The 27,150-nt window shown below is 41.8% G+C and overlaps 2 protein-coding genes across 11 annotated transcripts in view; both read left to right on the forward strand.

Annotated features, from left to right (window-relative positions):
* LOC139581382 (protocadherin gamma-C5-like) overlaps positions 1-27,150 on the forward strand; it is a 230,400-nt gene that overhangs the window by 44,357 nt on the left and 158,893 nt on the right. The window contains exon 1 of one of the 10 annotated variants that reach the window (XM_071411088.1): positions 4,507-7,062. The exons of 8 other annotated variants lie outside the window; for them this stretch is intronic. In XM_071411088.1, coding sequence (XP_071267189.1) covers positions 4,660-7,062 — 2,403 coding nt within the window. In that variant the 5' untranslated portion in view covers positions 4,507-4,659. Of the gene's footprint in view, positions 1-4,506; positions 7,063-22,901; positions 25,452-27,150 lie in introns of those variants that run through there. One more of the 10 variants, XM_071411083.1, reaches the window with a different exon arrangement.
* On the forward strand, positions 8,942-17,151 carry LOC139580263 (protocadherin gamma-A11-like). Its single transcript, XM_071408812.1, has 2 exons — positions 8,942-11,387; positions 17,134-17,151. Exons 1-2 carry the CDS (start codon positions 9,000-9,002, stop codon positions 17,149-17,151), a joined length of 2,406 nt encoding a protein of 801 aa, XP_071264913.1. The 5' UTR covers positions 8,942-8,999.

Consider the following 27,150-nt stretch of genomic DNA (forward strand, 5'->3'; position numbering starts at 1 on the left):
TTTCAATCCCCTCTCTTTTTACTTGAGAAATCCTGATGGTCTATTATGCGTGGTTTGCTTGACTTGTAATGTGGTAAGCTCTTTTTGTTATTGATAGAATCTGTGGATTTTTCACACGATAGCCTATTCTTCACAGTTTTGTGATTAGGGGCGCAGTAACAATGAGTTGCAATTATGTTTTGGCACTAGAGGAGTGATAGACTGTTTGGAAAAAGAGAAATGCTTTGTTTGGAGAGATATTTATTTTAAAATTTTACAGGACGAAATCTCTTGAGATGAACCTTTTCGGTTTAAAGAATGTCCAAATAAAAAAACAACCCCCAAAACAATACTTATTAACAAGAATAATGTATCAACTACTGTCTAATAATAATAATCATAACAATTAAATACAAATAAATACATATAATAATAATGATGATAAAAGGTCAATTCTGAGCAGAAAAAAGTTGTTATACATGGGCCTCCAACAAATACAAATAAATGATGCAACTAATAACACTAAGTAGGGCAGAAATTATTAAATAATAAAGCATTAGACCTCTCACTAAAGGCATCAGTCATACAAAAGTTATACTTAAATCCAAACTGGTTCTCTGGTAAATTGGTACGAATGTCTCATCCTATGTTCAAGAAGGGCCTTTTCTCCTTTATTCAGATTACACCTGCTCACTTTCGGTTGCTTGAAAAGGCAATAATCTCCAAAATATCGTTATTTTTTAAACAAGCCTTAGAAAGTTGGTTGCAATTTCAGTTTAATCCACCTGAAAGGACGGAACAAATAGTACAACAAATATTGTGGTTAAATTCAAATATACTAATTGATTTAAAAAAATATTTTTTTCGAATATTTTTTTTTTAAAGGTATAATTTTTGTGAATGATATCATAAATAGGACTGGTGGAGTTATGTCACACATGCAGCTAACACAGACATATGGAAATGTCTGCTCTACCCAAAATTACAACCAATTAATTGCAGCATTACCACAAAAATGGAAGAGGCAAGTAGAAGGGGAAAAGTAAGGAACTTGAATCTCGGCCCTGTATTAAAGAACATAAATGGTTAAAGAAAAGTGTGATAAATAAAAACATATACCAATTTCATTTAAGGACCAAAAAACTGACAGCTGTGCCATATAAATTGCAAAATAGTTGGGAAGAGATTTTCGATGTACCCATTCCATGGCACATGGTTTATGAATTGATACGCAAAACAACGCCAGATTCAAAACTTTCGAATTTGTCAAATTTAAATTACTATACAAAATTCTTTCAACTAATAGAATGTTATATACAGTGGGGCAAAAAAGTATTTAGTCAGCCACCAATTGTGCAAGTTCTCCCACTTAAAAAGATGAGAGAGGCCTGTAATTTTCATCATAGGTACACTTCAACTATGACAGACAAAATGAGAAAGAAAAATCCAGAAAATCACATTGTAGGATTTTTTATGAATTTATTTTCAAATTATGGTGGAAAATAAGTATTTGGTCAATAACAAAAGTTTATCTCAATACTTTGTTATATACCCTTTGTTGGCAATGACAGAGGTCAAACGTTTTCTGTAAGTCTTCACAAGGTTTTCACACACTGTTGCTGGTATTTTGGCCCATTCCTCCATGCAGATCTCCTCTAGAGCAGTGATGTTTTGGGTCTGTTGCTGGGCAACACGGACTTTCAACTCCCTCCAAAGATTTTCTATGGGGTTGAGATTTGGAGACTGGCTAGGCCACTCCAGGACCTTGAAATGCTTCTTACGAAGCCACTCCTTCGTTGCCCAAGCGGTGTGTTTGGGATCATTGTCATGCTGAAAGACCCAGCCACGTTTCATCTTCAATGTCCTTGCTGATGGAAGGAGGTTTTCACTCAAAATCTCACGATACATGGCCCCATTCATTCTTTCCTTTACACGGATCAGTCGTCCTGGTCCCTTTGCAGAAAAACAGCCCCAATGCATGATGTTTCCACCCCCATGCTTCACAGTAGGTATGGTGTTCTTTGGATGCAACTCAGCATTCTTTGTCCTCCAAACACGACGAGTTGAGTTTTTACCAAAATAGTTATATTTTGGTTTCATCTGACCATATGACATTCTCCCAATCTTCTTCTGGATCATCCAAATGCTCTCTAGCAAACTTCAGACGGGCCTGGACATGTACTGGCTTAAGCAGGGGGACACGTCTGGCACTGCAGGATTTGAGTGCCTGGCGGCGTAGTGTGTTACTGATGGTAGGCTTTGTTACTTTGGTCCCAGCTCTCTGCAGGTCATTCACTAGGTCCCCCCATGTGGTTCTGGGATTTTTGCTCACCGTTCTTGTGATAATTTTGACCCCATGGGGTGAGATCTTGCGTGGAGCCCCAGATCGAGGGAGATTATCAGTGGTCTTGTATGTCTTCCATTTCCTAATAATTGCTCCCACAATTAATTTCTTCAAACCAAGCTGCTTACCTATTACAGATTCAGTCTTCCCAGCCTGGTGCAGGTCTACAATTTTGTTTCTGGTGTCCTTTGACAGCTCTTTCGTCTTGGCCATAGTGGAGTTTGGAGTGTGACTGTTTGAGGTTGTGGACAGGTGTCTTTTATACTGATAACAAGTTCAAACAGGTGCCATTAATACAGGTAACAAGTGGAGGACAGAGGAGCCTCTTAAAGAAGAAGTTACAGGTCTGTGAGAGACAGAAATCTTGCTTGTTTGTAGGTGATCAAATACTTATTTTCCACCATAATTTGCAAATAAATTCATAAAAAATCCTACAATGTGATTTTCTGGATTTTTATTTCTCATTTTGTCTGTCATAGTTGAAGTGTACCTATGATGAAAATTACAGGCCTCTCTCATCTTTTTAAGTGGGAGAACTTGCACAATTGGTGGCTGACTAAATACTTTTTTGCCCCACTGTATATGGGGGATACATTCTTCCCAGCTCTGCAGATTCTGCTGTGAGGAGGCAGAGTCATTAGATCATTTATTTTGATATTGTCCATATGTAGCTCGTTTTTGGTCACAGGTCCAGGAATGGCTGAAGAATTGCAACATTTGCCTAGAACTAACACTACAGATAGCAATAGTGGGTGGTTTGAAAAGCCATAGTCAATCAATCAATAATATAATAATTATTTTAGCAAAAATGTTTATTTTTAATTTACAATCTGTATAAGCTATGAGAATAGGAAGGTTAAATTATTTTGTGAAGCATCACAGCACAGTTGAAAAAGATATGGCAAATAGAAACCCGAAATGGATGATGTTGAGAGATAGATGGGAGGGGTTGAATGGAGCTGAAGGGTGGGACTAATAACAAGATAAACAATGTAAAACATACGGGATCTGTAATATGTATATAGGTTCAGAACTTTTGTGAAATAGCACAGTTACAAATAGAAATCAAACTGGATGGACATCAGAAATAGAGGACGGACTAAGAACAAACAAGAGAGAATTATTGTAAAGTAGACTGTGTCTGTAAAATGTGTATAAGATGTATAAATTGAAGGTAAAAGCTGAAGTGTTTATTAGTTTACTCCAATTGGGGGATCGGTGGTAGGGTTGTGGGGAATAATAATAAAGGTATATTCTTTAAAAAAGTATGTATGTCTATATAGGTATGTGTATGTATATATGTGTATATGTATGCATGCATGTATGGATATGGATATTTACAAAAAATATATATGGGGGATTGGAAATGATGCAGACAATTACACTGATGGAAGCAACATTCTTTCTGCAATATTAAGATGATCCACCCCTTTAAATTTTTTAAAAATAACACTAAGTAAGCTGCCTATAATATACACAAATCAGATATACAAATATATTACAAATATTGTCAAATGGTGACGTTTCTACTAGTTAAAAACACAAACAGTTTGTTCTTGACATTGGAAAAAGGGCTATCTTAACTTCACGGTGTGATTTTAATGCCCTGATTTCTATAAGTAAATGATTCCAGCCAGTTGGTCCTTTCTATTTATTAGTAACAGAGTGATGGGCAAAGCGGTGTGAGAGCAGTGTCACTGTCCATGGTTCTGAAATGTCTAAAATCTTATTTTAAACCAATAGGCTTTACTATTGATCGCTGTTTGACCATATTCTTATTCCTTCCCATGCTCTGTTTTTTCTATAGCAGTTATGAGTTTGCTCTGGCTTAGGAACCAGCATCGGATATATTGCATTGTTGCCTCTCTTGCAGATGTGTTGTATTTTATATTCATAGTATACCTGATCTTAAATGATGAAAAAAGAGTGGGGGTGATTTTAATAATTTATGTTTGTATTGTTAAATATCCTTTAGTTTTCCGTGTTTCTCTTTCGTTTTCTAATAGTAAATTGACCAATTAAACTTACTGAGGGGTATTTCTAACCACTTCTCAGTGAAACATTAAGAGAACTGTAAGTAAATAATGTACATTCTGTTGAGTACGCACAGTGTCGCTGTTCACCAGCTGTGTTTGGATAGATCCAGTTCTCCACCCACTGGTGTTGTAACAAGACTCGGGTGCTCGGATGTCATTCTGCAGAAAATATTGGACGCGGTCAGATTGCTTGAACATTTTGAGGATATTATTTTCATCAAGCTGAACCTTTTTGTGGAATACTATTTGTTCACATTGTATTATCAAGGCTATATTGTGTTTTGGCGTTTTAATTCCAGGATGGGGCACAAAGGAATCTCGATGACAGGCCTGGTATGTGGCTTTGCTTTCTTTATTGTAACGCTGCACTCCGCCTATGGAGACGTGAGCTTTTCTTTTCCAGAGGAGATGAAACACAGATCTGTGATTGGAAATATAGCCAAAGATCTCGGGCTGGAGGCGAGCAGACTGTCCGCTCGTAATGCCCGAATTGATACCGATGGGAACCACGAACGGTATTGTGACATTAATCTGAGTACCGGGGATCTGATTGTTGCTGAAAGGATTGACAGAGAGGGGCTTTGTGGAAAGAAGGCTTCGTGTGTTTTAAACCAGGAACTTGTGCTTGAAGATCCGTTGGAGCTTCACCGTATTAGTCTTCATGTCCAAGATATAAATGATAATTCCCCACAGTTTAAAAAGGATGTAATCAAAATGGAAATTAGTGAATCAGCCGACAAAGGCGTTCGTTTTTCTCTAGATGAGGCCCATGACGCTGATATAGGACAGAATACGGTTCAGAGCTATACACTACAAAGAAATGAACATTTTATTTTGAATGTCAAAACCAAAAGTGGTGGACGCAAATACAGCGAGTTAGTGTTAGACAGAGAGCTAGACCGCGAGGGGCACCATGAAATCAAGTTATTACTGACAGCGATGGACGGAGGCACTCCGCAGAGATCAGGTACTGTAGTCATTCACGTCACTGTACTGGATGCTAACGATAACGCCCCAGTATTTAGCCAGGCCGTCTATAAAGCCAGTCTGCCTGAAAACTCTCATTTAGATACTGTTGTGGTTACAGTGAGTGCTACGGATGCAGATGAGGGATTGAATGGGGAAGTTACTTATGAATTTGATGACGTTTCAGATGAAAATAGCAATGTATTTTCTCTTGATCATGAGACTGGAAAAATTACAGTTGTTGGTCCAATAGATTATGAAAAGGAGTCTTCATATGAAATGCAGATCAGTGCAAAGGATGGTTTAGGGTTAGCATCCTACTCTACATTGATAATAGAAATCACTGATGTTAATGACAACGCCCCTGTGATTTATATACAGTCTCTGACTAACCCCATATCTGAGAACGCGTCTCCTGGTACAGAGGTGGGCATCATTAACGTGCAGGATAGAGACTCTGAGAATAATCGACAGGTCCGCTGCTCCATTCAGCAAAACCTTCCTTTTAAGCTGGTGCCATCCATCAAAAACTACTATTCTCTGGTGACCACGGGCGAACTGGACCGTGAACTAGTGTCTGATTACAATATTACAATCATTGCCACCGACGAGGGCTCTCCACCTCTGTCCTCCTCTAAAAGTGTTCAGTTATCTGTAGCTGACGTCAACGACAACCCACCTGTGTTTGAGGAACAGTCCTATAAGGCCCATCTGACTGAAAATAACAAACCCGGTTCCTCCGTGTGTTCCATTACTGCACGAGACCCAGACTGGAGACAGAACGGAACAGTGATTTATTCTCTCTTACCTGGTGAGGTGAACGGTGTCCAAGTGTCCTCATTTTTATCCGTTAACGGAGACACGGGGGTGATCTACGCTGTGAAGTCGTTTGATTATGAGCAGTTCAGGAGTTTTAAAGTCCACGTGGTGGCCAGAGACAACGGTTCTCCTCCGCTCAGCAGCAACGTCGCGGTCAGTGTGTTCATAACGGATGTGAATGACAACTCTCCTCAGATACTATACCCCGCCCCGGAGGGAAACTCCTTCATGACGGAGCTGGTACCCAAAGCTGCACACGGGGGCTCTCTGGTTTCCAAGGTGATTGCGGTGGACGCGGACTCAGGCCAGAACGCCTGGCTGTCCTATCATATAGTCAAATCCACTGATTTGGGACTTTTCACTATTGGTCTCCACAGCGGAGAGATCAGGACACAGCGGGACATTTCTGAATCTGACAGCATGAAACAGAACCTCATTGTGTCAGTGAAAGATAACGGACAGCCCTCTCTCTCTGCCACCTGTAGCATGTATTTGGTGATTTCTGATAACTTGGCTGAAGTGCCAGAACTGAAAGATATCTCTTATGATGAGAACAATTCCAAACTCACCTCTTATCTGATCATCGCGCTGGTGTCCGTCTCCACCTTTTTCCTCACCTTCATTATTGTCATCCTGGCCGTGAGGTTTTGCCGCAGGAGAAAGCCCAGACTGTTGTTTGACGGAGCGGTCGCCATCCCCAGCACGTATCTCCCTCCCAACTACGCAGAGGTGGATGGAGTGGGAACTCTCCGCAGCACTTACAATTATGACGCATACCTGACGACGGGTTCGCGCACAAGTGACTTCAAGTTCCTCACATCTTACAACGACAACACACTGCCCGCGGACCAGACTCTGAGAAAAACTCCAACAGACTTTGCCGAAGAATTTGACATCTCCGACAGTTCCCCACCAGAGGTAGGCCTTCATCGTAAATAAAAAATAGTATATTGTTGTGTGTTACACATTTTCAGTTATTAAGACATGTTTTAAAACATTTCGAGCTAAAATTAGAGTAATGATGCTATGTAAAATACATTTTTTCCTGACCATTTTTTTTTACAGCAGTACTTCAATATCACAACTTGTCTATAGGTAATGTGTTAGTGATCCAGGTTTGACGTAATGTGTTAGTGATCCAGGTTTGACCTAATGTGTTAGTGATCCAGGTTTGACGTAATGTGTTAGTGATCCAGGTTTGACGTAATGTGTTAGTGATCCAGGTTTGACGTAATGTGTTAGTGACCCAGGTTTGACGTAATGTGTTAGTGATCCAGGTTTGACGTAATGTGTTAGTGATCCAGGTTTGATGTAATGTGTTAGTGATCCAGGTTTGACGTAATGTGTTAGTGATCCAGGTTTGACGTAATGTGTTAGTGATCCAGGTTTGACGTAATGTGTTAGTGATCCAGGTTTGACGTAATGTGTTAGTGATCCAGGTTTGACGTAATGTGTTAGTGATCCAGGTTTGATGTAATGTGTTAGTGATCCAGGTTTGACGTAATGTGTTAGTGATCCAGGTTTGACGTAATGTGTTAGTGATCCAGGTTTGACGTAATGTGTTAGTGATCCAGGTTTGACGTAATGTGTTAGTGATCCAGGTTTGACGTAATGTGTTAGTGATCCAGGTTTGACGTAATGTGTTAGTGATCCAGGTTTGATGTAATGTGTTAGTGATCCAGGGTTGACGTAATGTGTTAGTGATCCAGGTTTGACGTAATGTGTTAGTGATCCAGGTTTGACGTAATGTGTTAGTGATCCAGGTTTGACGTAATGTGTTAGTGATCCAGGTTTGACGTGTAATGAAGCTTTTCAGATCCTCATTTAGATCCCCTCAGCTGAAGTGAGAAATACTGAGGCGCTGATGTACAGCTGCTGATAGATATTTTTAGTTGTGATGGGATTTGTGATTATGTTATTTTTTGACGAATTGATTGGTTGGATTTTTCACATACACAGAGCAGCGTTTTGAGTTCACTGAAAATGGGTTGATATAGGAGTTTTGCTCTGTTGGAATAGGCTTATTTGGAAAAAGGTTAGAAAATAAAAAGTACTGTCTGTGGAGAAGTGGTGTGAGAGTATCTGATTTGCGGCTTGAGCCTCAGTGTTGCTGTCCATGGTGGTGAACATGCAGAAAATCCAACATAAGGCCAGTAGGGTTTACACCGAGTCATCGCTACTTGACTGTCCTCACCTATCCTTCTTTCCCATAGGCTACTCTCTGTTTTTGTGTTTGTGCATTCTGACGAGTGTGTCGACTAAAGTAGCAACATAACATGTCAGTTGCTATGTAGGTAGCCCATACATTTTCTCCCCGATGTGTCATAACCTTTTCTAATGTGTTCCTTACAGCTAGACCAATCTTACCTCAATGCTGTGAGCATGATTTTAATGCTATGGTTTATGTTTTATGCTTTTTAATGTTGTTTTCTGTGTATTTCTATTAGGTTATTTTGCAACAAGGAATTACATTTATTTAGGGTTTAATTAAAAGATGTAGGCCTATATTAGTGCACATTATTCAATCATGCAGCCTACAAATATAGCTTCCTATTACGACTTGACCTGAAATACAGATATAGAGGAATGTATGTTGACATGTGTAATTTCTGAAGAGTACTGACAGTGTCGCTGTTCACCAGCTGTGTTTGGATAGATCCAGTTCTCCACCCACTGGTGTTGTTACAAGGCTCGGGTGTTCTGGTGCCATTAAGCTGCGGAAAAGACTGGAGACGGTCAGATTGCTTGAACATTTTGAGGATATTATTTTCATCAAGCTGAATCTTTTTGTGGAATACTATTTGTTTACATTGTATTATCAAGTCTATATTGTGTTTTGGCGATTTAATCCCAGGATGGGTCACAAAGCAATCTCGGTGACAGGCCTGGTCTGCTGCGTTGCTTTCTTTCTTCTACCGCTGCACTCCGCCTATGGAGACGTGAGCTATTCTTTTCCGGAGGAGATGAAACGCGGATCTGTTATTGGAAATATAGCCAAGGATCTCGGGCTGGAGGCGAGCAGACTTTCCGCTCGTAAGGCCCGTGTTGATACCGATGGGAACCGTAAACGTTACTGTGACATTAATCTGAGTACCGGAGATCTGATTGTTGCGGAGAGAATTGACAGAGAGGGGCTTTGTGGCAAGAAGGTTTCGTGTGTTTTAAAACAAGAACTTGTATTGGAGAATCCTTTGGAGCTGCAACGTATTAGTCTTCATGTTCAAGATATAAATGATAATTCTCCGCAATTTAAGGACGAAGTGATTAAAATTGAAATGAGCGAATCAGCAGATAAAGACGCTCGTTTTTTACTTGATCAGGCACACGATGCAGATGTAGGGCAGAATGCAGTGCAAAGGTACACTTTACAAAAAAATGACAATTTCCTATTGACGGTTGATAGTCATACTGTGGAGCTTGTTCTAGAGAAAGAGCTTGATCGTGAACAAAGCAATGAAATAAAAGTATTGCTTACAGCTCTAGACGGAGGCTCTCCGCAGAGATCAGGTACTGTAGTCATACACGTCACTGTACTGGATGCTAACGATAACGCCCCAGTGTTTAGCCAGGCCGTCTATAAAGCCAGTCTGCCTGAAAACTCTCCTTTAGATACTGTAGTGGTTACAGTGAGTGCTAAGGATGCAGATGACGGAGTGAATGGGGAAGTTACCTATGACTTCGCTCATGTGTCAGAGGAAGATGACAAATTATTTTCTATCGACCGGAAGACTGGAGAAATTAGAGTGATCGGCACAATTGATTTTGAAGAAATGTCATATTTTGAACTGCGCATCAAAGCAAAGGATGGTTTAGGGTTAGCATCATATGTCAAAGTCATAATAGACATCACAGAAGTTAATGACAATAACCCTTCGATTTATATACAATCTCTGACTAATCCCATACCTGAGAACGCGTCTCCTGGTACAGAGGTGGGCATCATTAACGTGCAGGATAGAGACTCTGAGAATAACCGACAGGTCCGCTGCTCCATTCAGCAAGACCTTCCTTTTAAACTGGTGCCATCAATCAAAAACTATTATTCTCTGGTGACCACAGGTGAACTGGACCGTGAACTAGTGTCTGATTACAACATTACAATCACTGCCACCGACGAGGGCTCTCCACCTCTGTCCTCCTCTAAAAGTGTTCCGTTATCTGTAGCTGACGTCAACGACAACCCACCTGTGTTTGAGGAACAGTCATATAGCGCCCACGTGACTGAAAATAACAAACCCGGTGCCTCCGTGTGTTCCATTACTGCACGGGACCCAGACTGGAGACAGAATGGAACAGTGATTTATTCTCTCTTACCTGGTGAGGTGAACGGTGTCGCAGTGTCCTCGTTTTTATCCGTTAACGGAGACACGGGGGTGATCCACGCTGTGAGGTCGTTTGATTACGAGCAGTTCAGGAGTTTTAAGGTCCACGTGGTGGCCAGAGACAACGGTTCTCCTCCACTCAGCTGTAATGTCACGGTCAGTGTGTTCATAACGGATGTGAATGACAACTCTCCTCAGATACTATACCCCGCCCCGGAGCGGAACTCATTCATGACCGAGCTGGTCCCCAAAGCTACGCACGGGGGCTCTCTGGTTTCCAAGGTGATAGCGGTGGACGCGGACTCCGGCCAGAACGCCTGGCTGTCCTATCATATAGTCAAATCCACTGTTCAGGGACTTTTCACTATTGGTCTCCACAGTGGAGAGATCAGGATACAGCGGGACATTTCTGAATCTGACAGCATGAAACAGAACCTCATTGTGTCAGTGAAAGATAACGGACAGCCCTCTCTCTCTGCCACCTGTACAATGTATTTAGTGATTTCTGATAACTTGGCTGAAGTGCCGGAACTGAAAGATGTCTCTTATGATGAGAACAATTCCAAACTCACCTCTTATCTGATCATCGCGCTGGTGTCCGTCTCCACCTTTTTCCTCACCTTCATTATTGTCATCCTGGCCGTGAGGTTTTGCCGTAGGAGAAAGCCCAGACTGTTGTTTGATGGAGCGGTCGCCATCCCCAGCGCGTATCTCCCTCCCAACTACGCAGAGGGGGATGGCGCGGGAACTCTCCGCAGCACTTACAATTATGACGCATACCTGACAACGGGATCGCGCACAAGTGACTTCAAGTTCGTCACATCTTACAACGACAACACTCTGCCCGCGGACCAGGCTCTGAGAAAAACTCCAACAGACTTTGCTGAAGAACTTGACGATTCCAACGGGTCCCCCCCAGAGGTAGGCCTTTATTGTAAACAAAAATAGTCCTACGATACGTTGTACAATTATTTTTTCCCTTGAGACAATCACCTATTTCATGGCAGTACATCATTATCCCATGTTTATACACTGCTAGTCCCTTCTATAATTTCAACAGTAAATAAACACATGGTTGTTTAATGTGTTTGACATAATACATGCTGTAGGTTGCACTGCATTATGGGTAAAATGCTGGAAAATATTGTTATTAATTGTAATTTGAACCGTCCAGTAAAACATATTTCTTAAAAATAATACTTCATGCCAACTGTAGATGACCATTTTCAGTTTCAGGCGCCAACCTCATGCTTTGGGTTGCATGCATAAAGCTCAGACTCTGAACCCTCTTACTCTGAATAGATTTGCCCTTGATCATATATCTAAGATTGTGCCCAATCCCATTTTTAAATCCATCTCCCTCTCTCTCTCTTTGTCTCTCTCTCCCCCAACACCCACCTCACACACACAGTCACATAATATACTGTGGGGTTTGAATCAGTGTGGTAATGAAACCTTTCTTTGGATACATACATTGTTGTTTTTACAATATTATACAATAAAACTAACAGAATGTACCATGTTCATTATTTACAGCAAATAGTCGTGAATCGCAATGCACTCTGGGTGAATTTAGGCGTAACTGTCACGCCCTGACCATAGAGAGCTTTTTATTCTCTATGTTGGTTGGGTCGGGGTGTGAATAGGGTGGGTCATCTAGGTGTTTGTGTGTCTGTGTTGGCCTGTTATGGTTACCAATCATAGGCAGCTGTTTATCGTTGTCTCTGATTGGGGATCACATTTAGGCAGCCATTTCCCCTTTGTGGTTTGTGGGATCTTGTCTATGGATAGTTGCATGTCAGCACTATTATTACCTTCACGTTTCGTTTGGTAGTTTGTTGTTTTTGTTCGGTGTTCATTTATTAAAGGAAAATGTACGCCTACCATGCTGCACCTTGGTCCTTTCATAATGACAATCGTGACAGTAACTGGTAAATGATACCGTCAATTCCAATGAATCATTGGTTTAACAGTACGTTACTGTAAAGAAGTACTGTATTTAAAATGGTACTATAAGTCCACCACAAAGAATATATTACCCTACCATATTTTTGGATCGACCAAAAACTTTTTTCCAGTATTGGGTATGGTTGATTCTGGCTCATTAACATATTTTGAGGCGTGCCTTGTAAGATGCGACATTTGTTGCACCCGTGAGTGAGAGTGGTGTACCAAATTAACACATATGTGGTAGTAGTGCCACAACAATTCAATATGTATAGGGGACAGATTGGAGTGGCAGCAAGCATCTAACCTTTAATGGTTGAGTATTTGTTATGTTCTTGGTCTGTTTTTCCCTGTAGTCACTGAACATTTGGAAGTCTTTGTTAAGTGCAAGTGATTTTAAACACCAATTATTTATATATATTTGATACCCTGTAATATGAAATCACATTACGTATCAGCCAACCTGCTTGCACCAATCCCATGGAATTACACTAAATTACTGTAAAATACAAACCCTGCCTCCCCTCAATTAATTTAATTCATTAATTCAACCATCCATCCGTTAATTCATTACAATTACCATAAAAATATTACCGTAAGAGTATTGTACCATAAAACGGATTACAGTAACATGCTGTACATGTACAGCATTATACTGGCAACAGAGCAAATTACTGTAATTATATATTAGCTGTGTTACAGTATACAATATTGCATATTGTATACTGTAAAGCACTTAACATTTCAGTATTTGCCTGACAACTCTGCTGACAGTATGAATCTGTAAATTTACAGGGACATTTTTGACACTGTATAGGCAAGTCGATAGGCTCCATGTTTGATGTAATTGGTCATGTAGCCTCTTAGATTATTGTTTTGACCTCTTCAGTTGAAGCAAGAAATATTGGGGTTAAATATATTGTATATACAGTACCATTAAACATTTTGGAGTCACCTACTCATTCCAGGGTTTTTCTTTATTTTTACTATTTTCTACATTCACATTCACATTCATAAACTGTTCGCTGCTCTGGCACCCCAATGGTGGAACAAACTCCCTCACGACGCCAGGTCAGCGGAGTCAATCACCACCTTCCGGAGACACCTGAAACCCCACCTCTTTAAGGAATACCTAGGATAGGATAAAGTAATCCTTCTAACCCCCCCCCCCTTAAAAGAGTTAGATGCACTATTGTAAAGTGGTTGTTCCACTGGATATCATAAGGTGAATGCACCAATTTGTAAGTCGCTCTGGATAAGAGCGTCTGCTAAATGACTTAAATGTAAATGTAAATGTAAATACATTGTAGAATAATAGTGAAGACATCAAAACTATTAAATAACCCATATGGAATCATGTAGTAACCAAAAAAGTGTTAAACAAATCAAAATATATTATATATTTTAGATTCTTTAAAGTAGCCACCATTTGCCTTGATGACAGCTTTGCACACTCTTGGCATTCTCTCAACCAGCTTCATGAGGTAGTCACCTGGAATGCATTTCAATGAACAGGTGTGCCTGTGGAATTTGTGGAATGTCTTTCCTTCTTAATGCATTTGAGCCAATCAGTTGTGTTGTGACAAGTTAGGGGTGGTACACAGAAGATAGCCCTATTTTGTAAAAGACCAAGTCCATATTATGGTGAGAACAGCTCAAATAAGCAAAGATAAATGACAGTCCATCATTACTTTAAGACATGAAGGTCAATTAATGAGGAGCATTTCAAGAAATATAATGAAACTGGCTCTCATGAGGACCGCCACAGGAAAGGAAGACCCAGAGTTACCTCTGCTGCAAAGGATAAGTTAATTAGAGTTAACTGCACCTCAGATTGCAGCCCAAATAAATGCTTCACAGAGTTCAAGTAACAGACACATCTCAACACATCTCAACATCAACTGTTCAGAGGAGACTGCGTGAATCAGGCCTTCATGGTCAAATTGCTGCAAAGAAACCAGTACTAAAGGACACCAATAATAAGAAGAGAGTTGCTTGGGCCAAGAAACATGAGCAATGGACATTAGACCTGTGGAAATCTGTCCTTTGGTCTGATGAGTCCAAATTTGAGAATGTTGGTTCCAACCGACATGTCTTTGTGAGACGCAGAGTAGGTGAACGGATGATCTCTGCATGTGTGGTTCCCACCGTGAAGCATGGAGGAAGAGGTGTGATGGTGTGGGAGTGCTTTGCTGGTGACACTGTCAGTGATTTATTCAGAATTCAAGGCACACTTAACCAGCATGGCTACCACCACATTCTGCAACGATACGCCATCCCATCTGGTTTGTGCTTTTCCCCCCACCTTTATTTAAGCAGGTAGGCCAGTTGAGAACAAGTTCTCATTTACAACTGCGACCTGGCCAAGATAAAGCAAAGCAGTGCGACACAAACAACAACACAGTTACACATGGAATAAACAAACCTACAGTCAATAACACAAAAGGAAAAACATTGCTGCACAGCTATTTTCAGGTCTCTCCAGAGATGTTCGGTTGGGTTCAATTTGGGCTCTGGCTGGGTCACTCAAGGACATTGGGGACTTGTCCCAAAGCCATTCCTGCATTGTCTTGGCTGGGTGCTTAGGGCCGTTGTCCTGTTGGAAGGTGAACCATCGCCTCAGTCTGATGGCCTGAGCGCTCTGGATCAGGTTTTCATCAAGGATCTCTCTGTGCTTTGTTCCGTTCATCTTTCCCTCGATTCTGACCAGTCTCCCAGTCCTTGCCCCCCATCTCAACAGAGGAACTCTGGAGCTCTGTCAGAGTGACCATTGGTTTCTTGGTCACCTCCCTGACCAAGGCCTTTCTCCCTCAATTGCTCAGTTTGGCCGGGCGGCCAGCTCTAGGAAGAGTCTTGGTGGTTCCAAACTTCTTCCATTTAAGAATGATGGAGGCCACTCTGTTCTTGGGGACCTTCAATGCTGCAGACATTTTTTGGTACCCTTCCTTCCCAGATCTGTGCCTTGATGGTCTGGGGTTAGATATTTTTTTCCAGTCTTCCAGTTTTCGCCTTAGTGCTCCTGTGCTGCCCTCGCTGAGTAATGAAAACGGGTTGAACAGGCCGTAGCTCGGGTGGGGGGTCCCTGATGATCTTCTTGGCCTTCCTGCAACACCTGGTGCGTTCGGCTGCACGTATCACCCTCTGAAACTCCTTTCGGTCTGCGGTGGTAGAGTTGCCGTACTAGGTTATAATGCATCCCAATCTATGATCAGGGGCAACTCTGTTCGGGGTAAGGGGGTTCAGAGGTGGTAAAAGACACAACAGGACAGTTAGGTCAGTAGAGCATCCAGGAGAGAGAAGTCAGCGCAGCATCCAGTGTTCCTCATGGGGCTCCGTAACAATCCTCCTCAGTTCTGATTAGTCAGCTCATCTCACCCCTAGGACAAGCATAGAAAAAGAAAGAATAGACTGAGAGACAGAGAGCGCCAGGGCTGTTACTCTGTGGGTAAAAAGACAGGGGACAAGGGACATATCAAGCTGGTGTCGTGTGTATGGGTACTTACCTCACTAGAGGTCTTCATTCAAACTCAGTGAGCTCTTGGGAGAATGCGGCAAGGTAGGGCTTGACAACAAACAGTTCGCTTCCTCTGGGCCACCTTGTCATGCACTTTGTCCCATCTTCAGGATTCATCATCTTGGGTTGATTCAAACCTACAACATATATCCAACATAGTTTATGAAATCAGTTGAGGCATTGAACAAACACAAATAAGAAAGATAGATGCATCTACTTCAAACCCTAGCTAACTAATACAACATCACTATAGGCTACACAATATCACAGATTATTTGACCACACTCACAACATGTCCCTTTCTAGCTGTGTAACCAAATGTTTGCAAACTCCTGGTACAGTGAACAGATTTAGCTAACACTGTAACATTATGGAACAATGTTTTTTTAATTAAGCAAATGGTTGGCGGGAGAGGCTACACAGACAGTCCTGGCATGACAAATGATGATGTATGTTGAACAGATGAGAGCCAAGTGAACCGAATCCCACAGGGTTGTGACAGCTAAGGAGGACACTGTCCCGGTGGTTTGGACATTTATGCTCTCCCCATTGACTAGAATATACCACGGTGACATCTAGATGGCTACCAATATTAGTTATTTCTTGTGTAGGCTGCTATCCTACTTGAAATGCTGTATAATCCTGGGAGGGGAAAGAGTTTGCCACGTGACTAGGTTCCACCGCCGACACTGTGTTAGGCTACAGCTGACCAGTGGCACTGCCCCTTAGGTCGGCACAACGTGTTTTATGTGTATAATGTGGCCCGTCCATCCCAAAACATATGGGTCATTTTTGGAACTGCTAGAAACAAGCCATTTTCTCTGTAGTAACAGTGGAAACATAGCAGTCATGAATCTGCACTCAGTCTATTCTGTATGACACTCCGGGGCTGGCATGCAGCCTATAATCACAATCATTATTCTCTGGGTGATGTTTTTCTAGGTCGCACAGCCAGATATTTACGAGCAATTTATAGCAGACCAAAATGTATTTTGTCAACTTGAGCTAGCTAGCCAGCTAGCAAACGTTAGCCAGCTAGTTTAGCTAAGGAAACATGTGGTAATACAATGTTGGCTAACAATAAATATACTTATAAACAACTCAATTTACCTACCCAGCAGCTGCTAAAAATATTATTTCACTTCATAGGCGCTTCAAGAAGATATTTACTAAAATCGTCTGAGCTTTATGTGTCTCTCCCGACAGCATGAGGTTGGCGCCTGAAACGGATCATTTGAATCTACAGTGTATAAGCTATTACTGTATTGAAATACAGTATGTTAGAGTCATTTTTACAAGAGGCTTCCAAATTACAGTTCATTTTCAGCATTTTACCCAACATGCAGTTCAATCTACACCACGGATGCTGTAAAACACATTTATGGTATTACACTGTGCATCCTACAGGGTTTTACTGTTGAAATGACAGAAAAGTCTTACAGTGTACCAAAGCCACCTCATAAGCCACTAGCGGTGCGTAGGTAAAATCACTGGGGAAGCCAAGCCAGATGGAAAGCCATATTACAATCTTTGTGTTGTGATAATTGTGTTGTTTGCTCTATAATCTGTTAGTTCATATGTCTTGTGACCATGATATATAGGCGTAAGGCCGAGACAATAAGAAGACACGGTGGCATAGTAAATTCAACCACATCTTGGTTTTATCACAAAACCAGAGAGCAACCTCTGTCCGAAGTCCACAAAGCATATTGCATGTAACAAACAGTAACATGACCTACAGCATGGTCAAGCAAGTTCATGTGTCCAACATTTTCAGACCACGAGACAACTATTGATTTAGAACCATGGAGAGTTACTGCAAGAAGAAGACAGGAACAGCCTCCACTATTCCAGCACCATTTCAACTTCAACATCATCAAATCACCTCTGCTTAGTCTAACACAGTGACAACTAAACGATACCAAAAACTATTTAGTCCAATCAACGTAAGCTAAATATGATGTGGCTGTCCATGGTTCTGATTTCTGTGTGTGTGTGTGTGTGTGTGGGTTCTGATTTCTGTGTGTGTGTTCGTGCAAGTTGAAAAAACATGTTGACTCACCCTACTAGTAGAAAAAAGCCAATGCCCTCCTCATCTCTTTCATGTTGACAAAACGGTCTATGACTCTGTCATACAGTACACGCTTTTATTTTTTCTTGTCCTAGTCTACCTGGCAAAAATGCTTGCTCGCTAGCCTAACTTATTTTCATGGGCAACGTTAGCTAGTTAACATTAGCCTTCTACATCTAACTACGTATTGAACTTCCATCCTCTCAGTCCAGGTGCACAATGTACGAATTTGTGGTTAGATCAGAATAGCAGTTATAATCATTGGCCAGAACGGATAACTAAGTAAAACCACAAGTTCAAATCCCTGTCTCCATCCATTGCTAATTTATGAAAGGGCCAATTTTAGCTAGCTAGCTGGCCACCGGAGGACAACAACACACACAATGAGATGCAACAATTCAAGTTGTTTCTGTCAATTACATATTTCTCTTGATAGAATGTAAAAGGATTGAAACCAAATCCAAACTGGATTTTTTTTGATGCGCCAGGACCATTCACAGTTGAGCTCAATCAGTTTAGCTCAACGCTGATTGGCTATTATTTTAAACTTTTTTTTATCAAGGGAGGCCAAATGCTCGCTGGCTTCCCTTGCATTCAATTCTACGGGCCGCAACAATGTCATACTATTTATGACCAGACAGCATCAGTTAGATGGCCTACACATACAAAGACAGAGGGGCGCTGTTTTGCTCGCTCAGATGCTTTCTCCGGTGAGATACGTTCAGCCTCTTGCAAATTGAAGTAAAATTACAAAAACACAGAGAGACGAAAGATACATTATTTTAAATGTAAAAAAAAACTATAATATTGGTCAATTTATTTTGTCTTCACTTGGCATCCATGAATACATGCCACTGCATATCTAGCAGCTGTTGTGTGTATGGAAATGTTTTGTAGATTTAGTTTTGTCCCGTTTCAACAGATGTAAATGAACTTGGCTATCTTTCACCAGTTGAAGTATCGTTAGCTAGAGAGAGCTAGCCAAATGTTGTCTAACATTAGCGAACTAACTAGCTCACTAACGTTAGCTATTATTTTTACCACAATCACACTAGACCTGAATCAAACGATGAATCCAGCGGGCAAATGATTGTAGATCGACATTCTGACGTTTTTTCAGCTCAATGTGACTTTTTATTAGAGCAATTAGAGCAATGTAACGTTTTATTGATCTATAACTTTCCCTAGCTAATTCCCTACTTTTCACACTGACACAGTAATAAACAGCTCTACAGGCTTCACTGTCGTGGTGCACAGTCAGGACACAACACTGTGCTCATCATGTCTGAGGAGGATCAGATGGTGACAGGTGTCCCAGCAGGGTCAGACAAAGAGGGAAGACAAGTCTACGGAGGTCAGGTGAATTTGCGGTATATTAACAATATCAGTGAATGATATAAAATTCCATCTTGAATTGATTGGTAGACCTACAGTAGCTACAGGACAGCATCTTAAAGTTACAGTCTGTGATCTGGGAATAATGGTCATTTCAATTATTGAACGATTGATTATATTCTTGTATAAAATAATGTAGAAATGTACACCAAGGTAATTCTTTGTCATGCCTCATCTTAGCAGGATCAGATGGTGACAGGGGTCTCAGCAGGGTCAGGCAGCCAGGAATGACCAGTCTGTGATGAAGCTGAGGTGAAGTTTTGCAGACACAACACTTTATTCACTCTGTGCAGCAAACACTGGACAAGCCAGAAAGATTTAAACTATTTTAAGGCAGTCTGACAATCGTCTAAAGTTGATTTCAGCTGTATCAAGGGTTGAAAGACGTGAGGAAGACCTGGGAAAAGCTATTGATGATCATGAATGGATAGTTATGTTTAAATGTCCAGTCATATAAACTCAGACATAAATGACTGCAGTTTAAGACCTTTCATAGAACGTACTATATCCGAGTGAAACTGAATAATGTGCACTCAGAAATGTCATTCCTGTGCTGGAGGTGTAAAGCACAAAAGAGGACCTATATGCATTTGTTATGGAAACTGTATAACCTAGCATTTGTAACGGCTAAGAAATGCATTGCCATTAATTGGAAGGTTGGTTATCCTCCCACAATGTCACAATAGATCGCAGAAATATCAGGTTATGTGTCATTAGATGTGATTTATTACCAGATTAAGGGTATACTGGGCAACTTTTATAAGGTCTGAATGACTTCTATGGAATACTGTATGACAAAAGGAGTCGGTATTGAAAACATGCCCACGTCAGGGGAGATACCTATTTAGGCTATCCCTAGCTGATGGGCAGCTCAGTCCTGGCCCTGGGGATCTGCCATCCTGTTGGTTGTCTCTCTGGCCTTGGCCTAACACACCTGAAACCAATAATGAATTTTTCACTAAGATCCTAAACCTGAGTGGGGTGTGTTGGGTTGGGGGCTGCAGGGTGGTGGACCACTAGGGGCAGGACGGGGCTACCCAGCTATATTGTGTGCAAGTAAAATGAACTCTACAGTACTATTAGGGCTATGAGATTAATTATATGGAGGATGTGTTGTTTCTGTGTGTTAATGTACAGTATATGTGTAGGTGGATGTGTTATATATACACTGCTCAAAAAAATAAAGGGAACACTAAAATAACACATCCTAGATCTGAATGAATGAACTATTCTTATTAAATACTTTTTTCTTTACATAGTTGAATGTGCTGACAACAAAATCACACAAACATTATCAATGGAAATCAAATTTATCAACCCATGGAGGTCTGGATTTGGAGTCACACACACAATTAAAGTGGAAAACCACACTACAGGCTGATCCAACTTTGATGTAATGTCCTTAAAACAAGTCAAAATGAGGCTCAGTAGTGTGTGTGGCCTCCACGTGCCTGTATGACCTCCCTACAATGCCTGGGCATGCTCCTGATGAGGTGGCGGATGGTCTCCTGAGGGATCTCCTCCCAGACCTGGACTAAAGCATCCGCCAACTCCTGGACAGTCTGTGGTGCAACGTGGCGTTGGTGGATGGAGCGAGACATGATGTCCCAGATGTGCTCAATTGGATTCAGGTCTGGGGAACGGGCGGGCCAGTCCATAGCATCAATGCCTTCCTCTTGCAGAAACTGCTGACACACTCCAGCCACATGAGGTCTAGCATGGTCTTGCATTAGGAGGAACCCAGGGCCAACCGCACCAGCATATGGTCTCACAAGGGGTCTGAGGATCTCATCTCGGTACCTAATGGCAGTCAGGCTACCTCTGGCGAGCCCATGGAGGGCTGTGCGGCCCCCCAAAGAAATGCCACCCCACACCATGACTGACCCACCGCCAAACCGGTCATGCTGGAAGATGTTGCAGGCAGCAGAACGTTCTCCACGGCGTCTCCAGACTGTCACGTCTGTCACATGTGCTCAGTGTGAACCTGCTTTCATCTGTGAAGAGCACAGGGCGCCAGTGGCGAATTTGCCAATCTTGGTGTTCTCTGGCAAATGCCAAACGTCCTGCACGGTGTTGGGCTGTAAGCACAACCCCCACCTGTGGACGTCGGGCCCTCATACCACCCTCATGGAGTCTGTTTCTGACCGTTTGAGCAGACACATGCACATTTGTGGCCTGCTGGAGGTCATTTTGCAGGGCTCTGGCAGTGCTCTTCCTTGCACAAAGGCGGAGGTAGCGGTCCTGCTGCTGGGTTGTTGACCTCCTACGGCCTCCTCCACGTCTCCTGATGTACTGGCCTGTCTCCTGGTAGCGCTTCCATGCTCTGGACACTACGCTGACAGACACAGCAAACCTTCTTGCCACAGCTCGCATTGATGTGCCATCCTGGATGAGCTGCACTACCTGAGCCACTTGTGTGGGTTGTAGACTCCGTCTCATGCTACCACTAGAGTGAAAGCACCACCAGCATTCAAAAGTGACCAAAACATCAGCCAGGAAGCATGGGAACTGAGAAGTGGTCTGTGGTCACCACCTGCAGAACCACTCCTTTATTGGGGGTGTCTTGCTAATTGCCTATAATTTCCACCTGTTGTCTATTCCATTTGCACAACAGCATGTGAAATTTATTGTCAATCATTGTTGCTTCCTAAGTGGACAGTTTGATTTCACAGAAGTGTGATTGACTTGGAGTTACATTGTGTTGTTTAAGTGTTCCCTTTATTTTTTTGAGCAGTGTATATATATATATATATATATATATATATATATTTTTTTTTTTACTTGTTTCCAAACCTTTCCCTTGGAAATTAAACAAAAAAATCTGTGAAGAAAATTGTGTTGGGGAGAGAATTTTGTTATTGACTAGAATGGTGAGGATTGGGCATGGAGGAGGCTTGGGCTGAAATGTGATATGAAGATGTCTTAATAAAGAAGTTAAGTCTTTGTACTTTATTTTTTTAAAGAGTTGTTCATTTGTTAGACTATTGGTTAAACGTGCAGCACAATATTGATTATTGAATTACATTTGATCTAGTTCAGTTTTATCAATCACTTAAACATATTAAATAATTCTCTCTTACCTATATCTTGATGACTGTGGGCATTTTTGATTACTTTTTGTTGTTCTAAATAGAGATGGCTAGAAGGGCCGTGGGTCATATTAGATTGTGTAGAAATGCAGAAAATTTGCTTTAGATGCCAAAAACAATTCTGGGGGAGGACCCCCAGACACCCGACAGGTTATGTCCGCTTCTAACTTCTAAAACTAAAGTTGAGCTACTGACTGTGCTTATTAGGTTATCTCCATATGCTGGGGGCATATATCATGTATGCCTCCAATGTTTGATCATGAATAATGTCTATCTGCGACTTTTTTTAAAATGTTCTTAGCCCAATGTCAGCGTGTAATTTCTGAAGGGTGCTCATAGTGTCGCTGTTCACCAGCGGAGGTAGAATAGATACAGATCTCCACCCATTGTTGTGTTGTCATTAACAAAGCTCTGGTGTCATTTCACTGCAGAAAACAGTAGAGGTAAACGGTCAGACTGCGCACATATTTTGTTTTGAGATTCTAGTGAATGTTGATCTTTTTGTGGAATACTTTCTCCTTACATCGATCTGGTTAACTATATATATGGATGTTGTTGGAAGTCTAAGGATGCTGAACAAAGGATTCTCAATGTCAGGCCTGGTCTTCTGCTTTGCTTTCTTTCTTCCACCGCTGCACTCCGCCTATGGAGACGTGAGCTATTATTTTCCGGAGGAGATGAAACGAGGATCTGTGATTGGAAATATAGCCAAGGATCTCGGGCTGGAGGCGAGCAGACTGTCCGCTCGTAGGGCCCGTGTTGATACTGAAGGAAACCGAAAACGTTATTGTGACATTCATCTGAGTACCGGAGATCTGATTGTTGCGGAGAGGATTGACAGAGAGGGGCTTTGTGGAGAAAAGGTTTTATGCATACTAAAATTCGAATTGGTCCTAGAGAGTCCACTTGAGTTGCATCATATATCACTTCATATCCAAGATATAAACGATAATTCACCCATATTTCCCAAGGATTTAATTAAGGTAGAAATCAGAGAATCCGCTGTGAAAGGAGCTCGCTATCGTGTAAACGCAGCTCACGACGCAGATATTGGACAAAACGCAGTGCAAAACTACGTACTACAAAGGAATAATAATTTTGTTTTGGGTTTGCAAACGAATAATGCTGGTATTAAATACGGTGAGTTAGTTCTGGACAAAGATTTAGACCGCGAGGAGCAGCAGGAGTTGAAACTGTTGATGACAGCTGTAGACGGAGGCACTCCGCAGAGATCAGGTACTGTAGTCATACACGTCACTGTACTGGATGCTAACGATAACGCCCCAGTGTTTAGCCAGGCCGTCTATAAAGCCAGTCTGCCTGAAAACTCTCCTTTAGATACTGTAGTGGTTACAGTGACTGCTACGGATGCAGATGAGGGGGTGAATGGGGAAGTGACGTATGAATTTAGTCGAGTATCTGAAACAGCAAGGAATGTATTTACTATGGACCAGAATACAGGAGAAATTAGAGTGACAGGAGAAATAGATTATGAAGAAGAAACACAATTTGAACTTTTTATTGAAGGGAAAGATGGCTTTGGTCTTTCGTCGGACAGTAAAGTTATTATAGATATTACAGACATAAATGACAATGCCCCTGAGCTATATCTAAAATCTCTGACTCACTCCATACCTGAGAACGCGTCACCTGGCACCGAGGTGGGCATCATTAACGTGCAGGATAGAGACTCTGAGAATAACCGACAGGTCCGCTGCTCCATTCAGCAAAACGTTCCCTTTAAGCTGGTGCCATCAATCAAAAACTACTATTCTCTGGTGACCACGGGCGAACTGGACCGGGAACTAGTGTCTGATTACAACATTACAATCACTGCCACCGACGAGGGCTCTCCACCTCAGTCCTCCTCTAAAAGTGTTCAGTTATCTGTAGCTGACGTCAACGACAACCCACCTGTGTTTGAGGAACAGTCCTATAAAGCCCTAGTGACTGAAAATAACAAACCTGGTTCTTCCGTGTGTTCCGTTACTGCACGAGACCCAGACTGGAGACAGAACGGTACAGTTATTTATTCTCTCTTACCTGGTGAGGTGAACGGTGTCCAAGTGTCCTCGTTTTTATCCGTTAACGGAGACACGGGGGTGATCCACGCTGTGAGGTCGTTTGATTATGAGCAATTCAGGAGTTTTAAAGTCCACGTGGTGGCCAGAGACAACGGTTCTCCTCCGCTCAGCAGCAACGTCACGGTCAGTGTGTTCATAACGGATGTGAATGACAACTCTCCTCAGATACTATACCCCGCCCCGGAGGGAAACTCCTTCATGACGGAGCTGGTACCCAAAGCTGCGCACGGGGGCTCTCTGGTTTCCAAGGTGATTGCGGTGGACGCGGACTCCGGGCAGAACGCCTGGCTGTCCTATCATGTGGTCAAATCGACTGATCCGGGACTTTTCACTATTGGTCTCCACAGCGGAGAGATCAGGACACAGCGGGACATTTCTGAATCTGACAGCATGAAACAGAACCTCATTGTGTCAGTGAAAGATAACGGACAGCCCTCTCTCTCTGCCACCTGTAGCATGTATTTGGTGATTTCTGATAACTTGGCTGAAGTGCCAGAACTGAAAGATATCTCTTATGATGAAAACAATTCCAAACTCACCTCTTATCTGATCATCGCGCTGGTGTCCGTCTCCACCTTTTTCCTCACCTTCATTATTGTCATCCTGGCCGTGAGGTTTTGCCGCAGGAGAAAGCCCAGACTGTTGTTTGACGGAGCGGTCGCCATCCCCAGCGCGTATCTCCCTCCCAACTACGCAGAGGTGGATGGCGCTGGAACTCTCCGCAGCACTTACAATTATGACGCATACCTGACAACGGGATCGCGCACAAGTGACTTCAAGTTTGTTACATCTTACAATGACAACACGATGCCCTTGGACCAGACACTGAGAAAAACTACAACTGAATTTGCTGAAGACTTTCGCGATTCCGAGGGATCCCCAGAGGTAGGCCTTTATTTTAACAGACATGCGTTATAACTCTAGAGGCTCTGTGGCAGGTGTTTTACAACTGCAGGTAGTTTTTTTACAAAGTAATTTTGTTCAGGATAAAAAATACTATTCCCACGGTTCTATCATAACGTCTGTTTTCTCTGCCACTGTTTAAACAACTAAACGTAGCTCCAAACATTATGGTGCAATCTATTATGTTATCAATTCAGCACCTTCATTTCAATGCCGACATTTTGCAGATTATATGAATTGTGGTTCAACACATTTTGTAGGATTGATAAATTAACCTATTCATTTTTTACGATTAGCCTACTGCAAAATGTTTATGTTACAAAACATATGATACGCTGGTTGTATTTGGAATCAGTTTGTTGGCCTACTTGGATGGCATTGCAAAAGAGAAAAATAGACAAAGCTCTGTTGGACTATACTATGATGAGAAAAGTAGGGCGCTTTTCTTTGAGCAGTAGCGGATGTCGCTGTCTGTGGTGCTGGTGTGTTCGGTTTCTGTTGTAAAGGCGTTAGGGCTTCTTCCGAGTACTTGTTTGTCACGAGGCTATTACTTTCCTGTTGTCAGTTCTACTCACTGTTTTTGTGGATTGTACTGATGAGTTCCAGATTACAAAATGACAGTGCAACTTCCATGTGCATTTTAGAAAAAAATATATTTTAGACTCTAGATCTACCTATTTTGTAATGCATTTTTTTATTTTTCACATAAGTGTAGGCCTAGCCTGTGCAGAGTTTACGATTTTATTTTATTTGAAATGTGTTGTTTTATTTTTCCATGGTTTTTAGTTGGTTTTTCGCTTATGCTGGGTGGCATACCTGTTTCCAATGTTTGATCAAGCAAGCATACAGTCTACCAGCAACTTTGATTAAAATGTGTTTAGCACACTATCAAATAATAGTTTCGTAGGGATGCACAAAATGTCGCTGTTCACCAGCAGAGGAAGGTAATATACAGTACTCCACCCCTGGTGATTTCATTCAGAAAGCTTTGGTGCCATTTCACTGCAGAAACGAGTGTGGATGGTTGGATTGCACGTACATTTTGTAGGTAGAGAGTTTATCATGTTTTTGTGGAATACCGTTTTCTTATGCTAATCTATATAATTATTGGGTGTTTTTGTCGATTTGTATGCCAGAATGGTGCACAAATGATTCTAAATTACAGGCCTTGTCTGTGGCTTTGAAATGTATTTTTAATGTCATATTTGAGTTTGGATGGAGCATATTGTGTGTGTTAGGGATTTCATATTTTGGAATGCTATAGGACTACGGCGGTTGAAATTATGTGTGGATAATTTGGATAGTTTGTAGCCTAACACGGGCTGTAACGTATACGCTGGGAGTCGGAAAGCAAGTGCAGGTGGTGAGTTTAATAATAAATGGAACATCGAACAATATAACAAACAAGAGTAGCGTATAGACATGAAAGACAAACAATACTGACTGAGGAAAGGACCTAAGGGAGTGCCTGATATAGAGGTAATAAGTGAGGTAATAGAGTCCAGGTGTGCCTGATGGTGACGTGCACGTGTGCATAATGATTGATGCCAAGTGTGCGTAACGATGGATCCCAGGACCGGTGGTTAGTATCCCGGCGACGTCAAATGCCGGTGGGAAGGAGCGGGTGTAGTAGACATGACATCCCCCCCCCCGAATATGTACATAAAAATATATGAATGAG

Source organism: Salvelinus alpinus, chromosome 7 (genome assembly GCF_045679555.1).
Source record: "Salvelinus alpinus chromosome 7, SLU_Salpinus.1, whole genome shotgun sequence".
NCBI classification, from domain to species: domain Eukaryota; kingdom Metazoa; phylum Chordata; class Actinopteri; order Salmoniformes; family Salmonidae; genus Salvelinus; species Salvelinus alpinus.

Bases quoted from the DNA above. Each gene is read 5' to 3' on its own strand.
- LOC139580263 (XM_071408812.1), top strand. From the start codon at position 9,000: ATGGGTCACAAAGCAATCTCGGTGACAGGCCTGGTCTGCTGCGTTGCT.